The sequence below is a fragment of the Myotis davidii genome, unplaced genomic scaffold (genome assembly GCF_000327345.1).
Source record: "Myotis davidii unplaced genomic scaffold, ASM32734v1 scaffold171, whole genome shotgun sequence".
NCBI lineage: Eukaryota > Metazoa > Chordata > Mammalia > Chiroptera > Vespertilionidae > Myotis > Myotis davidii.
In genome coordinates, this window is record NW_006282376.1 from 194,955 (window position 1) to 207,414 (window position 12,460).

Genomic DNA, 12,460 nt, shown 5'->3' on the forward strand with positions numbered 1-12,460 from the left:
CCAGGCCTGGGCCAGGGGCAGAGCCAGCAATCAGAGGGGTCTGGAGGGTCCCCTGCCCAGGCCTGACGCCTGGGCCAGAGGCATCAGGCCTGGGCTGGGGGCAGAACCAGTGATAGGGGGAAATGAGGATCCCCTGCCCAGGCCTGACACCTCTGTCAGAGGCGTCAGGCCTGGGCAAGGGGCCGATCCTGCGATTGGAGGGTGATGGGGGTCAACGCCTGAGGGCTCCCAGTATGTGAGAGGGGGCAGGCTGGGCTGAGGGACACTCCCCCCCCGCCTCCCACCCCCACACCCGGTGCACAAATTTCATGTACCGGGCCCCTAGTTCTCTTATAAGAACCCCACAATAATGACTAAAACAACACCTGAAGACAAAAGTCAATGAGAACTAGCAAACTGCTTTCAGACAGAGAAATATTCCCTAGAAAGAATATTTAGTCAATCTTTTGTATTACAGTAACTAACAATAAAACCAATAATAGTTCATATTCATTGGTTACTTAATCACCCAATTCCCTCGTCAACCCTATAAGATATATCCCTTGTATGCTAAATGATATCTGGAACTTAGCTGGGCTCAATATATACATATAAATAAATAGTCAAGGCAAGGGAAAACATTTGGTAAAAGATAAACGAGGATGATCTTGATTTAACCTGTTGGTCTGAGTGAAACTGCCCCAAGTTAGAAAGAACCAAGTGCCTTATCATTATTTTCTTCATTGTTTTTCAAGCTCTAACACAATAATCCAGATTCCTATGGAACCTGCAAGGGAATGGCTTCTGCAGTACATTTAGCCACTGGCCTCCAATGATTCTAATTCATTTTCCCCTTATTACAGACTGTGGAGAGGGTTTCCACACAATAGTCTCTTACCCGCCAAGAGCATATATAGTTCCCCCATCTTTGGCTGGAAGTTGATGGCTGCACTGAGAAAATGGAAAGCTGATGCATACTGCTGCATGGTCAAGTGAACGAGGCCCAGATTATAGAGAATCTTCCAATCAAAGGGTGCCAAGTAGTTGGCTCGTTTTAGGCAGCTGATAGCCTGCAGGAGAGAGGGGCACTTGATGAAGGTGGGGCAAGCTGGGCAGACCCAATAACACAAACAAGGAAGGATGCCGGAGTCCATTCATTGTCTTCACTAGCTGAGTTTAGACAGAGACCCCCCAAAAGCTAGTAACATTTGAAGTTCTAGCAAAGGTCAGAACTGTGCACCACCGAGTTAATTTAGGTAATAATAGTTGAAGCATCCCCACCTTAGTTCACTTAATTCCGTAGATAGGGCTACTCCAGATCAATAAAAGATTGGAGCAGCCTGAGCATCGGGGAAGTCCTTTAGGACTTGCTCGCCTGGTCCCCCAATATTGCAAAATTATCTCGTGTCTTTTTCTCTCATTTGTTGTGCGGCTCTTCTTTCAGATACCAAACCCTACTCCACGCAGAACATGGAGGGAGTCTTACTCGACAAAGGTGAGGACACACTCACTGCTACATATTTCTTCTTGCCAAAGAAACACATTCCAATGTTATTCCAAAGTGGAGGACTTTCTGGAACAGCAGAAACTATAACTCTGTATTTGGTGAGGGCAACATCAAAGTCTCCATGGGTCTGCATCATGCTGCCTGCTGCCAAGATGGCCTGAAAACACAGGACATGGGAAGTTGATAATTCGGTCATTCCCAAAAGGCTATAGCAGTGGAGGAGCCTTCCTGGGTGTAGATAATCTGCACAGCGTGACTGAAAAACTTCCAGGGACATATAAAATATATTCAAGCTATTGGGACAAATGCTCATGAGAAATCACTGCACCCCACACTCTGGCTCTCTTTGGCACAGTACAGAAAAAGAAAAGATAAAATGTCACTGACTTTACCCAGCTCATTTGTTTCCTACTTCTAACTGGAGAGGGCAATATTTCTGAGCATAGTGCCTTTAATCTGTTCCCTGTAGCCTCTACTTGATACACTAAGTGCTGCTCCAGACAACTCAAATACTCCTTTCTTGGCCAGTTAAAGTATAGTTCCTTCTGCCACAGCACAAAGGTGACAGACACAGCTTTAGGCTTCATCAGTCCAGGCAGGGCTCAGGCTAATGTGGCTCTGAGGTAGGACTGAGTCTGTATCCTTCACAGCCTGTTATGCTGCATCTCCCTCAATGACATTCATCCGCTTGATGATCTTCTCACCCCTAAAGACATATCTGGACAAGGTTGTAATTGCAAATTCATTAAGAAACTAGAAATCATTTCACCAGAAGTATTTTTGACAGTAATTGTGGAGGCTTTGCTAATTTCATAAATACATAAAACTTTACCAGCACTACAATTTTGCTTTCTGCCTAAGTTACAATACAAGTCTGTTATAACAAATGTGCTCTTTTGGAAAAATAACAAGCAGAACACCAACACAATATTTTCAAATGAGAAGAGCCATGTTTATTTATAATTTTCTTAAGAAAAAGGTAATTTCTCAGGTATTCAAAATGCTTTCTAGGGCCAGATCACCTCTAGGAGTGAACCATCTATGTGAAGGCTCTGGGGTTTGATAGCCTGCAGTACCTTGTAGTTGACAGGGTCATAAGTTAGAGCTTTTCCGAGGTGTTCAAATGCCTTCTGGTAAATGCCAACCTTGGAGAAAAAGCAAACAAGAGAATTGTATCAGCAAGGAGACAGCGTTCAGCAGTCTGGCCACTTACACCCTGAAGCACCCTGACTTTTCTGAGTTCTCTTCACAAAACAGAGCTACAGATACCAGATAGAAAAAGAAAACTAAAAATCCCCACATTTGTCCCCTGATAAGATCAAAGTATCCATTTGCCAGGAATTATCTCTGCCATAATATGCTCCACGCTAATGTCTCTTGGCAGGAAATGGGCTGGTTAGCCTCATCTCCCCCGGGGCCAGTCTCCCAAGCCAAAGCCAGGAAGGCCCAGGAATTAAACTCCTAATTCCTTTTAAAGAAAAATGAAACAAACAGAAAGGCTACCAAAGAGGCAGAACTGGAGGCAGGATCAGCTAAACAGTGAACTTTGGAAGTTGATGGGGGAATGGGACGGGTAGAGGTCCCTCCAGGACCTCTGGGCCCCAGTGCTCAGGCTGATAAGAAGTGATTGAGCTAAAAGAATTTCATTCACACGCAGGAAAGAGACAGACTTCTTATTCTAGACAATGTTTTACCTTCTCTTTCCTATAGGACCTGGCTGGGAAGAAGGAACAACAGAAATGGCCGTAGCTCCAAAGCCCTGATAGTGATAACTTGTATCAGTCTCTCTCCCCACAACAAAATGACAGTCCTCATGACCAGTTATTTCTCATATATGCGCTTTCCTTTAAAAATTATAATTGCAGGTTTTATTTGAATGCAGAAAATTAATTCCTTTAAGAGATAAAGAATATAATAATACGGAGAGTAAGATTGGTGTGCTTCATATGAACTTTAGTAAAATGTGTTAAAATAAAATCAAAATGCAGGAAACCACAATACACATAAATCCAGAAGTATTTCTAACATCAATGCATGACTGAGTAAAGAGTTCTCTTTACCTGTAAGTAGAGTAATCCTAAAGTTGTAAGAAGTTCTGTATTTTCTGGTGAGAACCTGCAACACAGAGATAACACAGAGATGCTCAAAGGGAAACAAGATGTGAATGAGATACTGAGGCACATGCACAGTAACATGCCCTCAGGCAACATCTGAAAGACAGTGTGTCCCACTCTCCATGGAAATTCCCCAAGATGACTGGGAAACTGCCTTCAATAGTATGTCATCTCAACCCTGACTACAGGGAGGACTGCTCAACAAGAAAGAAATAGGACTCAGAATCCAGACTCTTTTTCAGGACCATTTCTTAGAGTCTAAGTCCTAAGACAAAACCTATTGAATATTTTGTGTGACTGTCTTCATTATACTGACAGAACTAAAGGATAATTCTTTATAAACCAAGTCAGTATGGAACACACATAGCTTTAACCAGTTTCCTTCAGGTGGGATTTCTTTTTTTTTTTTTTATCCTGTTCTCACTGTATGCACAATGGCAACCTGTATAATTTTCTGTGTAATTTAGGATCCCAAGGGCCCTAATGCTCTGCTCTACATATTAAACAAAAAGCCATGGTAAACAGTCAAACTAAACAAAAAAAAGGAAGACATACCAGCTCTGGGAAAGAATTTGCCATTGGCTTAGGTAAAAGATTATCTGCTTTCCCAATCCCTCACTAACATTTGTCTTTGTTACAAAACTAAAGCTACCCTGAGCTAAGATGATCTGACTACAGGATCATCAGACAGTACCAACAGTAAAAATGCCAAAGGTGAGGAACAGTGTTGCATGCTTCTAAGCAATGAGGTAGGATGCTGGTTACCTATCAGGCGACCAGAATCAGAGGGGCCAAAACCCCAGCCAGAGAGACCTGAGCTGGCCAAACAAAGCTTACTCAGTTCAACTGAGTATTTGCCCTTCACTCTGCCATAATAAATATCCATTTTCATCACCTCCCTCCCCCAAACTAACTTCTGTGATTCTGGCTGCATCTCTCCCCCCACCAAAACTGCCATCTCCAAGCTGTGCTCTCCACATTCTCAGTGAGGCTCCAAATGCTCAGCTGTCCTCTTGGAAATTCTTGTGTCTTAAGTGCTTGACCAACCACTGGAAGATGTGAGACAACGGCCAGCGTGGCCTGGGTTCAAAGACCTGGAGAAAGGGCTGACACACAAATTAATACACAGACAAGAAATATAAATTTGGAAATTATGGGGGAAGCCAGTTGTGAACTTGGTTCGAGAGACCAAGTTCCACTGAGTCTCCATTCCCATCGGCTTTTTATTTACTAGAATACACAACTGCCTTTTAGGAATGCAAACAGGCATATCAAAGGTGATGTTTAGTAAACGGTAGGATTATCAGGTTGGGGGAGTGTGCCTTCGGCCATTGACTTAGCAGCAGGTTAATAACAATGCAAACATTTAGCCTTCTGAATATCAAAAGCCCCAATGGACTTCTGCCATTTATATTAATTACTGTTGATCTTGGCTCCCAGCAAGAAGAATGTCACCCTTCAGATTTATGTGAGGAGGGGTCACAAATTAAGGCTTCCAGCAGCCCCACAGAAGCTTAACATATGCTATGTGGGCTCCTTCCTACTTGTCCACATAAACATAGCCTCTTGATGACAAAAGTCTCTCTCTTGTAACTTAACAAACCAAGGGATTTTTCTATCTTTTTAGGCACAAAATATGACTGAAGAAAATTCAGAAAGCTGTTATGACTGATAAAACCAGAAAAGTTGCTATATCATTACTATGGAAGAAGACAAAGATAATGAACATATTAATTTAACAAATTAAGTTTAGTTCGTAGTCTAATTACCAGGAATACTAGACTCTGTGACCAGGAATTCTATTAAATGAGCAAACAAACGAGACATTAAAGCATCATGGCGACAGTTATCCCATTTAAAACAAGGCAAAACCCTATACAGAAAAGGCAAGATAACGTGTGTCTACAGAGAAAACATGGAACACCATCCTGGTAAGCCAGTCAGTTCCATCATCAATAGGAGTTTGAAAAAAAATAATATTTTTACAAAAACAACAAGATATTGGTCTCATGCTAATAAGACCCTCCTCCCAAGCATGTGTGCCCACTTCCCTTATAGCTGGATGTGGCCACCTCATTAATTTTGAACCATGGAACACAAGCATGAATGAGGTGTGCAACTTCTGGGCCACTTAAACACTACAAGCTGTTTACTCAGTACTTAGTTTCCGGTACCACCTCCCCACCACCACAGCCCGGAACATGGTGGTTATAGTAAGTCAGTTTCAACCATGCAGGTGAAGACAACAACCTAACCAATGGTGAGTTAATAATGAAGGAACCTAGGTCCCTGATTGCCCTTGTAGAGCAGAACCGCCCACCTAGGCTAAACCAGCCATACTAATAGGTGAGAAAGAAATACAAATCTTCCTTGTTTAGGCCATTGGGATTTCTTACCCTTAGCTTAACATTTACTCTAATTCATACAACTAGTTATCAGTCATATATATTCTCTCATAGGCTTGAGAATTCATATATCTACTCCCCTCGCCCCCTTTTTTTAAAGTTCTTCCTTGCTCTAAAGCTGGGGAGTCCGGGAGACCTTTTTTCTGCTAAGGGCCATTTAGATATTTATCAGATCATTCGTGGGCCATACAAAATTATCAATTTAAAAATTTGGTCAAACAATTAACTCACCACTAATGCCCTGGCAGGGCCAGATCAAATGATTTCATGGGCCTTATACGGGGCAGATGTTCCCCACCCCTGCTCTAACAGAAATAGGCACACTTACTCCACAGCTTTCTTGTAGATTTCGATGGCCTTGTCCAAGTCTCCCGCCAGCAAGTGAATCTTCCCCAGCATTATGTAAGTCAGATCATGCCTATTAAGATGTAGGGCATGGTGCAATTGGTCTTGTGCCTAATAAGATTGATGAAGAGAATGAAATCACTACCATGAAAGGACAATGGCTTTGTAGGGGTAGAGCAAAAAAGGAGCTTCTGCTATACTAATATAGGAACATCCCATTCCAGCCAATAGTCAAAAATAACGTACCAAAACTGTACTTGCTGACAGGACAGCTGGAAACATGAAGTATCTGCCTCTGGAGCCACTTGGAAGAATTTTTACAAGACGACTAACTTTTTGAGTGTTTTCTGCTTCTTTTCTCTCTTTTTTTAAAATCCTCACCCGAGGATATTTTTTCCATTCATTTTCAGACAGGGTGTGAAGGGAGGAAGGGGGCAGGGGAGACAGAGAGAGAAACATCGACTGGAAAGACAAACATCGATTGGTTGCCTCCCGCATGCACCCCAACTGTGGCCGGGAATCGAACTCACAATCAAGGTATTTGTCCTTGACAGGGAATCAAACCCACAACTCTTCGGTCCACGGGCTGATGCTCCAACCTCTGAGCCAAACCAGCCAGGGCTGTTTTCTGCTTCTTAATAATCATACCCATGACTCATACTTCACAAGTCAAAAGGGACATCATAGTATAGTATACAGCACTGCCCAGCTGTACCAGTGACCAACTGTACAACCTTTCCCATAGTGGACTTCATTTTCCTCAACAATATTTTGATAAATAAATGAATGGATTGTTGTCATTGATTCACTCAATATGTACTCACTGAGTACCTGTTGTTCTAGATGCGAGGTATATTAGAGCTAACAAAACAAACTCCTTGCTCTGGAAAAGCTTATATCCTTCCTAGTTGATGGTCAAAAGGACTTTTTTTAGGGATTCATTGGTTCAACAATAAATGTCAAGTATTGTATTTGCTCTATTAGCTTTACAGTAAAATTTAAATATAATCTTATTCTCCTTTACAGATCTGAACAAAGACCAACCTGCCTCTCCCTTGCCTCATAATAATCCTGTTAATAGAAATGTACTTGCTTGGAATATCCTCTGAAGAGAAAAATCTCCTAACCAAATATATAACACTGTAGATCTGCCCAGTGGACAGGGGCCCACTACATATATATATATATATTTTACTTATACATATCATTATGTATTTCACAAGAGTAAAAGTTATTCCCACACCTCAACTGCTGATGTACAGATTTTTTTTTTCACACTCTTAAGGGATAGATTAAATGTTGTCAAATGGATATTAACCAACTCAGATTCTTAGTCCTATCAGCACTATAGATAAGAGAATAAAACTTCATAATCACTAAGTGGAAGCTCTATGCAACCCATTATCATTAACTTTCAGAGCTCTCAATAATTTAATCTATCCCTCAGTTAAGATATATACATTTTTTCTTATATTTGAGTACCAAGGTACTTGGTACTTATTTGATATAAGAGCCTTAGAACCTGCAGCTTAATCACAATAAAATATAAATTCTCACATAGAAAATAACCTTAGAAACTGAAACTCAGAAATCAAATCCACTTGTAACTTAAAATTCATCTCCAATGACCTTAAAAATTAAAATTAGTTGCTATCAGAGCATGAGAGAGTTCCCATGGTCATGATTACACTTTTAAGACTTAAAGGTCCACTTTTTTTGTTGTTATTAATCCTCACATGAGGACATTTTTCCATTGATTTTTCAAAGAGAGTGGAAGAAAGGAAAAAAGACAGAGAGAGAGAAACATCGATGTGAGAATGTTACATCGATTGGTTGCCTCCCACACACGCCCCGACCAGAGCCAGGGATCGAGCCTGCAACTGAGGTACGTCCCCTTGACAGGAATTGAACCCGGGACCCTTCAGACTGCAGGCTGATGTTCTATCCACTGAGCCAAACTCGCTAGGGCAATGGTCCACTTTTTGATATCTAAGTTTTACTGAACATTTGCTTCTATACTAGAAAATTAATCTGGGGTAGAGAAAAAGAAGAGAGAAAAAAAGCAATTAGATTACCATTCCCTCATAATATTTCTAGAATTTCTCATTGATTTGTTAAAAGCAGGGGGAAAAAAAGATGGATAACAGCAAATGAAAAGAAAAATGGGGACAGGTGTATATGGCACTTTCAATTTTTACTTCCAAAAATCTCTGCAAGCACTAGGAATAATACAAAATGAGCAATGGCACCTCTGTAACAAGTGTACCTTCAGTGAAATCACCAGCCACCCCTATTTCTATAAATTACCTTGTTGAACTGTTTCAGATAAATGTAGCAAACTCCTAGGTTATGATAGATCTCCTACACACAAAAGAAAACAGCTTAGGTGTAAATTCCACAGTACATATTCGAGTGAAACAACAGTCATCTAGAGATTGTTATTGTTCAGCAAAGTTTAAACTTTAAAATATGCATTACAGTCAGTTTTTTACTAGATTTCATACTCAAATATATTTAATTCTAAAAAATGGGTTCCTTAATATAAAAAACCCCCACAGATTATAAGACATAAAAGCAGGACAAACAAGAGATCACTCCATTTGTGCCCTCTTCTCAGGAGATACATGTACATATATGTATTAATGGGATTCCTTTTCCTAGGAATCTAGGAATTCACTAGGTGACGTGGACTTTGGGACTGACAGTGCCTTATGGAGGGCACTATAATCGAATATATGTATTTGGAGTCAGTCTGCAAATGCCTTATTTTGTAAATAAAGTTTTATTTGTATTGTCCATGATTTTTTCACACTAGAATCTCAGAGTTCAGTAGTTGTCACAGAGACTATATGAAGCCACAAAGCTTAAAATATTTACTGACTGGCCCTTTAAAACATAAAACATTTGCCAACTGCTGATCTACAAAAAGAAGAAATAAAACAGAAATGAAGAGTAGCTACCTTGGTGATGACAGCTTTCCAGTTCTAGTTCATTTTAAGACCAGCCTGTATTTCCTGGCCTTGAGCCCTATAGAATCTCTTTATTCCCTTTATAAGTCTCCCTTTACTTAAGGTAGCTTTAGAGAAAGGAGAGCATTTCTAGAAAGGAAAGCTGGATTATCAATAGGAATCAGATTAATGGCGAACTGCTTAACAGCAACACTCCCTGCCAGAAAACCATGCAGCAATAGCTGCTAAGTTATGCGGAAACATGGTTTTTGATCTTCTATCTAACTGAATCATCAATTTAGTGTGAGGATCAAGACATTTTTGGCATGTAAGAATTCAGTAATAACAAAAGACAGTCATACAATAAATGGAACCATTAGCATGTTACTAATAACAAAGAACTAAAAGTTCCCTACTTACCCAGTCTTTCTGGTTAAGTTTAGCTGCTTCATTATATACTTCAGTGGCAGCTTTATGTTTCCCCAAAAGAAATCTGTGGAAGAAATACAGTTTCCATAATTATTAACTCAAACCTATTAGAAGACTAACTCCACTAGCCCCACATTTGACTCAAATTCCATCCAGCTGAGAATTCTGGAATCCTCTCCCCTATGAGCTGGTTGTGCTGGTTCGGCCAGTGAGGCTGCTGTATACCAACAGCAGAAGCTCTCTTGATAGGGACTGCATTGGTAACAGTTCCAGTGCCTTGATCAAATTCTACACCAATTTTAGTAATTTATTTCTTCTGTAATTTATTTTCTACAGTGTACTACAAATGTAGACCAAAAAAGAAACAAACCAAAAAATGTATCAGTTAAGCAAGAGCTGCCATCATTTATCACCATCATCTATTAGGGACATGCTCTTCGCTCCCAAGCCTAAGTCTATTTCCTTGATATTGGATCATGGTTCTGGAGAAAACAGGGGAAAACTAGGCTCTATGTAAAGATAGTACAGGCATAAATTACAATGTAGGTAAAAAAAAAAAAATTAGGGATGGGAACCCCACAGAAACTTTAGTACTGGAATATTGTACTGGGGTAGTAAAGCTATTAGTGTGCCTAACAGCTTAGAAAGATTTTGGAGGTTACTTGCATTCAGGAACCTTCAGAGCATCCCAACAAACACTAAAAATCTACTGTGTCAAATATTATGCTAAGTGTTGGATGAGAAAATTTCCATGGTTTGCCAATAAGACTAGAGGACTGAGGATACAAAAGTCAGTATTTAAATGATAACCAGTATCAGTGTTCCTCGGTCAAACTTTATATGAGTGATCTCATTTTGTCAAATTTCAAAGTTAATCTACACTCTTCAAAGTGAATCCCACTATACTGATTAAGCAACTCTCCCTCTATGGATGAGGCTGATCAGGCTGCCAGAAGCAGCCTCTGCCTGAGAATGCTCATTACACAGCGTTTTCCGTGAGTCTCCAGGACTGCCAATACTCACAAAGACCTGGCCACCTGCTTGAGGTTATCAGCACTCTGTGGGCTGAGAACAGCACATGTCTGAAAGAGTTCTAGGGATTCTTGAATATTTCCTTCCAGGCGAAATATCAGTGCTGCCAAGAAACAGAAAACAAAGAAAGTAAAGTCGTGTTCTGGGAAGAATAGAGCCTGATATAGAAAAATTGGAGAAATGGGAGATGGAAAACCATACCAAAGAAATTCTTTGGATTATTATATCTTCAACACAATCAGCTGGGTTGAAACAAATAGCAAAGTTGCTGACATGCTAAAACCTTTTTCTTTTCTTTTTTTTGAGACCTGAATGTTTTATTGTAAGAAATACCTTTACTTTGACTCAGTTAATGAAGGAGCTTTCAGTGTGAGGAGTTCTTCACTTTCCTTTTATTAAGGAAATAAATAGGCTCAAGCTTAAAAGAGAAAAAAAATAGGAGGGAGAAGACATTTAAATATTTGGCAATAAGATTATTTTTCAGAGACTGAAGTGGGAGGAGGAATATATCCCCTTCAAGTCTGTTACTCAACAATATCGCCAAATCTTTCGGTTCAGTGATGGCTAAAAGTTGCGCATTGGCTTATCTTTCCTAGTGGTAGCATTTATAAACTAACTTCACAGGCATTGTTAGACTTGGCAAACAATAGTTTTTCATAGTATTCTAGTGGCCCATTGCTTGTTTCCCTCTTCTCAGAAGCAAGGCAGCCAGTAGAGATCTCCTCTCAGGTCCTTTTAGGCTCTTAATGGCCTTCATTCACCTTTTGAATCTCAATTTGCCTTCTCTCCTTTTCTTTGTTGAATGATGCTATATTATCCTATATAAAAAAAAGCCTAATATGCTAAGTGTCGGTTGTCCAGTAGGCCTTTCAACCAAAGCATAATATGCTAATGGTATGGTAAGGCCATTCAACCGTTCACTATGATGTGCACTGATGATGGGGCGGGGGGTGGAAACAGTCCACCAGTCACTATGATGTGCACTGACCACCAGGGGGCAGTCGACCGATCAACCAGTCACTATGACGTGCACTAATCACCAGGGGCAGATGCTCCAAGTGGTGGTTGAGCTTGCTGCTGGGGTCCGGCTGACCCTCTCGCAATCTGGGACGCCTTGGGGGATGTTGGAGAGCTGGTTTCGGTCCGATCCCGCAGGCCAGGCCGAGGGACCCTAGTGGGATATGAATTATGCACCGGGCCTCTAGTCCTATCTAATAATAGACAAACATGGTAATTGACCATACCTTCGCTACGCCTCCCATTGGCTAATCAGCACTATATGCAAATTAACCACCAAAAAAGATGGTGGCTGATTTGCATACTGCAGGCAGGGCGGGACAGTGCAGCAGCCAGCGCGAGAGCCGCCATCCAGGCCCCCGTGTATGACCCCAGAAGCCGCCGGCCTGCCGCCAGTGATCAGATCCCATCCCCGCCACAGGCCGGCCCCAGAGCCGGCTATCGGAGGGGTCTGGGGGTCCCCTGCCCAGGCCTGACACTTCTGGCCGAGGCGTCAGGCCTAGGCAAGGGGCCAATCTGACGATCAGAGGGTGATGGGGTCAACACCTCTGGCCTGGACAGGGGGCGGAGCCAGCAACCGGAGGGGTGTGGGGGTCCCCTGCCCAGGCCTGACGCCTGGGCCAGAGGCATCAGGCCTGGGCTGGGGGCAGAACCCATGATGGGGGGAAATGAGCATCCCCTGCC

At 41.5% G+C, this 12,460-nt stretch overlaps 1 protein-coding gene across 4 annotated transcripts in view; it reads right to left on the minus strand.

Annotated features, from left to right (window-relative positions):
* The window catches only part of BBS4 (Bardet-Biedl syndrome 4), a 73,656-nt gene that overhangs the window by 56,062 nt on the left and 5,134 nt on the right, over positions 1–12,460 (minus strand). For 3 of the 4 annotated variants that reach the window (XR_001512477.1, XM_015558471.1, XM_006752819.2), the window contains exons 3-10: positions 10,751–10,862; positions 9,719–9,791; positions 8,658–8,711; positions 6,334–6,461; positions 3,547–3,601; positions 2,563–2,631; positions 1,491–1,643; positions 878–1,049 (exon numbers count right to left, since the gene is read on the minus strand). Coding sequence is in view for 3 of the 4 variants with exons in the window: in XM_015558471.1 (XP_015413957.1) it covers positions 878–1,049; positions 1,491–1,643; positions 2,563–2,631; positions 3,547–3,601; positions 6,334–6,461; positions 8,658–8,711; positions 9,719–9,791; positions 10,751–10,862 (816 nt within the window). In the remaining variant the exon portion in view is untranslated. The remainder of the gene's footprint in view (positions 1–877; positions 1,050–1,490; positions 1,644–2,562; positions 2,632–3,546; positions 3,602–6,333; positions 6,462–8,657; positions 8,712–9,718; positions 9,792–10,750; positions 10,863–12,460) is intronic. The other variant, XM_015558474.1, reaches the window with a different exon arrangement.